The 4,039-nt window shown below is 38.5% G+C and overlaps 1 protein-coding gene across 1 annotated transcript; it reads left to right on the forward strand.

The window, feature by feature from the left end:
• The first annotated feature begins 267 nt into the window (after positions 1 to 267).
• LOC149578621 (uncharacterized) lies at positions 268 to 1,792 on the forward strand. The gene is made up of 4 exons (XM_089800883.1): positions 268 to 596; positions 765 to 994; positions 1,316 to 1,403; positions 1,636 to 1,792. The coding sequence occupies exons 1-4, from the start codon at positions 268 to 270 to the stop codon at positions 1,790 to 1,792; spliced, it is 804 nt and encodes a 267-aa protein (XP_089657009.1).
• Positions 1,793 to 4,039: the final 2,247 nt, after the last annotated feature.

Below are 4,039 nucleotides of genomic sequence, written 5' to 3' on the forward strand. Positions count from 1 at the left end.
ATTATGGAGGCCATCAGATCTTTGAGATGCGGCAGAGTAGTTGATGAAGAGGGTTTTCAGGCAGAACTTTTCAAACTTGGTGCTTCAGTTCTTGGATCTTACCTTCCTACGCTCTTTAATAGAGTGGTTTGCATTGGGTTTCTTGATTCCTGGTCTAGACATGTTTACCCTATTCACAAGTTTGGGCCTGTTTCTAATCCAGGAAATTACAGAACTATTATGATTGGTCATACTTTTGCCAAACTTTATGCCACTGCTCTGAACACCATGTTATCTAGTGAGCTTGATAGATGGGGATGTAGGGTAAGAGGTCAGGCTGGCTTTCGGGAAAACTACCAGACTATGGATCATATTTTTACACTGCGAGCTATCATTGAGGAGGCTAGACACTGCTCTCAGAAGGTCTATTGTTTTTTTGTGGACTTTCGTAAGGCTTTTGATTCTGTTCCTAGGTTGGCTTTATTTCAGTGGCTTCAGGAGATTGGAATTTTAGATATGTTACAGACGACTATTTTGAGACTTTATGAGAAGGTTACTGGTAGGCTTAGAACTCCAGAGGGCTTTTTTCATCCGATTCAGAGCACCATTGGCATGAAGTAGGGTTGTCCTCTTTCCTTTACACTATTTGGCTTGTATATTGATGAGTTGGAGGATTTCCTTATGAAATCCTCTCAACTAGGAGATGGGTGTTATTTACATCAGGTTCTGATCTCTATTCTCCTCTTTGTTGATGATGTCATTCTCTTGGCCTCTTCTCTCGATAGCTTACAGAGACTCCTTGATAGTCTTGCTTCTTTCTGTACTCAACGACAGCTTGTGGTCAATTTATCTAAGACATCGGTTATGGTCTTTAACTGTTTAAAGACCCCTCATCTCCATTTCTTCTTCCAGGGGAAGGAGGTTGAGTTTACTCCCTCTTACATGTATCTTGGTGTGAAGTTCTCAGGACCACATTTCAGTTTGAGACCTGCTATTCAGTCTAGAGTCAGTAAGGGTATGGGCTCCTTGACTTTGCTAGAGAGACAATGCTTCAGGCATCATTTTTAGGATATTTCGTCCAAGTTGTCCCTTTTTGACTCCTTGGTTCGTCCGACAGTCATCTATGGTTCTATGGTTTGGGGACCATCTCTTATTGCTTCTAATTGGGCTTCTATTGAGTGGGTCCAGACACTGTTGTTGCGGCGTATCATTAGGTGTCATAGATTCACTGCTCACAGCATTGTTTTAGCGGAGACTGGTGCTCATCCTCTCAAACTTGCCATTATTTTTGACTTGATTTGATTTCTTCATTGACTTCATGGTTTTATGGAGACAGGTGTTGATCGATATAGATACTCTTTTTTGGCATATTGTTCTTTAGTGGAGATTATGAGATTTAACACTTCTGCTAGATCAAGATGCTGGTACGCTCAGGCCACCTCTTTGTTGGGTTCGATTGGGATTGAGATTGATTGTCTTCCTCCCTATTAGTTTTCACTGAATGCCCCAGCTCATCTTCTTCCCTCTCGTTAGGAGTTGAATGAGCATGTCAAACAGGATATCTATAGGCAATATATTACCACTACTTGTTGTCATCTCCTGGGTGGTTTGCGACCTAAGATGGCCTTCTATGCTAAGCATTTTCTTGTTATTCAGGAGGGTATTGTTGTTTGCCCTGCCTATCTTTACCAGCGTTGGAATCATGCATTACGGTTCTCTTTGGGCTCTTTTAGGATTGGTTCTCATTGTCTCAGGGCTCAGACTGATCACCATATGGATTAGGCTGATCGATTATGCCAGTTATGCACTCTGATGGAGGTTGAGACCGAGACTCACTTCATATTTCGTTGTCCTCATTACTATGAGATCAGAGGGAGATTTTATTTCCTTTTCAGAGACTGTTCTTCTCTCTCGATTTTCTTTAGTTATATTGTTCAGCGGTGTTTAACACTTTGTCTTCAGGAGGCCACCCATCTTCGAGAGAATACCCTGCAGTCCTTTCATCAGAGATGAACTTTTGATCAGCTCATTACCACTTTTTTCTCTCCCTTGTCTCCTTCGTGGGGTTTGAAAAGGCTTTCCACTACTTCACATTCTAGATCTATCAGACATTGTACCAGTCTCTACAGGAAGCATCAGTCCTATAGGGGTTCTTTATGACATCCGAAGACTATGGATTGTCCACGGATGTACCTCTCTATTACGGATTTATTTGTGACAATGAAGGACCCTTAGTCCTTACCTTGTCTTTCTTTCTTCTTGTTGCTTTGTTCCTTTTCAGTCACCGTTTGGTGCCTTTGCTTGGCTGGCTCTTCTGTTTGTATACTCAGTCCCATAAACCGTTTTGGTTTTTCATGGACATTAATAATTTTATGTTATCTATCTTATCTTATCTAGATTGTTTAAGTTCATTCTCAATTGCTTCAATTTTTCTAAGCAATGTCTCTTTTGTGAAATCCTTGGTACAAGATATGAACAACTGTATCATCTGAAGTACTTACTTAAATGGTGGTTTTAGAGTCTTTAATATCTTCTATATAGCTTCATCATCTTCATTGGTTCCTCCTTGAAATCTAATACATGCAATAATTTTTGATATCCTGCCTATATATGTTTTCACAGATTCATCTTCTATCATTTTAACATTTTGAAATGCACAAATCCAACTTTGTAACCTCAACTTCTTAAAATGTTCATCACCATCAAAACTAGTTTCCAAAGCTTTCCAAATCAAATGTGAAGTAGCAAGTGATTTTACCTGATTGTATTTAATTTCAGGAAGTGCAGTCAGTATTGCTTCTTTTGCTCTCATGTCGCACATAAGAAAATCTCTTTCTACCTCAGTATAAGTTCCAAATCCTTTTTAGCAATGATTGTCTTTGCTAATTTTGTCAAGATCCAATATCCTAGACCCATACACAACAGAGGTGTCTTCATCTTTTTCTTCCAATTGTCATAGTTTGTTCCATTGAACTTCGAACTATCTTTTCTGAACATGCTTGCCATAGATCTCCCAAACTTATTAAACTTTATCTTCAAGGACCTGATGCTCTGATACCAATGGTTAGAAACAATAGTCCACCAAGATAAGGGAGCGGAGGGTGAATTAGTTATCTGATAATTAAAACATTTATCTTCTTTAAACAAACTTAACCATTCAACCAAAGTAAAAAACAACCATAATAAAACACACATAAACAATTACACCAAATATGTTGACTAGAGAAACCCTTGATTAGAACAAAAATCCTGGTGGGAATGATGCCCACAAGATGATGTACTAATATAAATATTCCTTGTTAGAGGATGGACCCTGTTAGGAGTCTATTACAACATTTAGTACATGGAGTCCCTGTTAGGAGATTTTGAATCCTTGTTAGGAGATTCCAACCTTGTTAGGAATTGTACCAATCTTGTTAGGAGCTGTAGTATAATATATGCAAGAAGAGTCCACTGCCCAAACATGCAATTTCAACTACAAGAAGAGCTCACTGCTCAAACATGTAATTTATTCTTATGTTCTCCTTTCCTTTGTTTTGTCAATCGAATCAACCATTGTCAGACCTTGTAGACCAGGTCACGAACCTTGGATCCAAATATCAAACCTTGGAAACCTCGGCAATGAAGTTTCCTTCACTTCCACTCTGCTTTGCTCAAATTCACATTTCGCTCTTATTGTTACTTTTCATCAATTATCAACCATATCATTTCATCCATGCTAGATAAAGGAAAATGTCCTTCCTTTATACGGAGTCCATAAAACAATTCTCCGAGTCGACAATTAGACCTTCTCAATTAATTATTATAGGACTACATTAAGAACACGTTACATTTAGCTATAACATTAATCTTCCACCTTGCAACTTGAATAACTTTCCATACATGCAATATTATGACTAGCGACCTTAGCCATGTCATCACCAACATGTCTTCTTCATGTTGTCTACCTCAATTCTCAGAATATCAACTCTGCTAAGAGATGTAACAAGTTTACTAGAACGTGCCTCTATTAACTCTATCTCAAAATAGACATCACCAAAACTTACATAACTTCTTCTAG

Source organism: Cupressus sempervirens, chromosome 1 (assembly GCF_028749045.1).
Source record: "Cupressus sempervirens isolate cs-2001-9-10 chromosome 1, ASM2874904v1, whole genome shotgun sequence".
Classification (NCBI taxonomy): domain Eukaryota; kingdom Viridiplantae; phylum Streptophyta; class Pinopsida; order Cupressales; family Cupressaceae; genus Cupressus; species Cupressus sempervirens.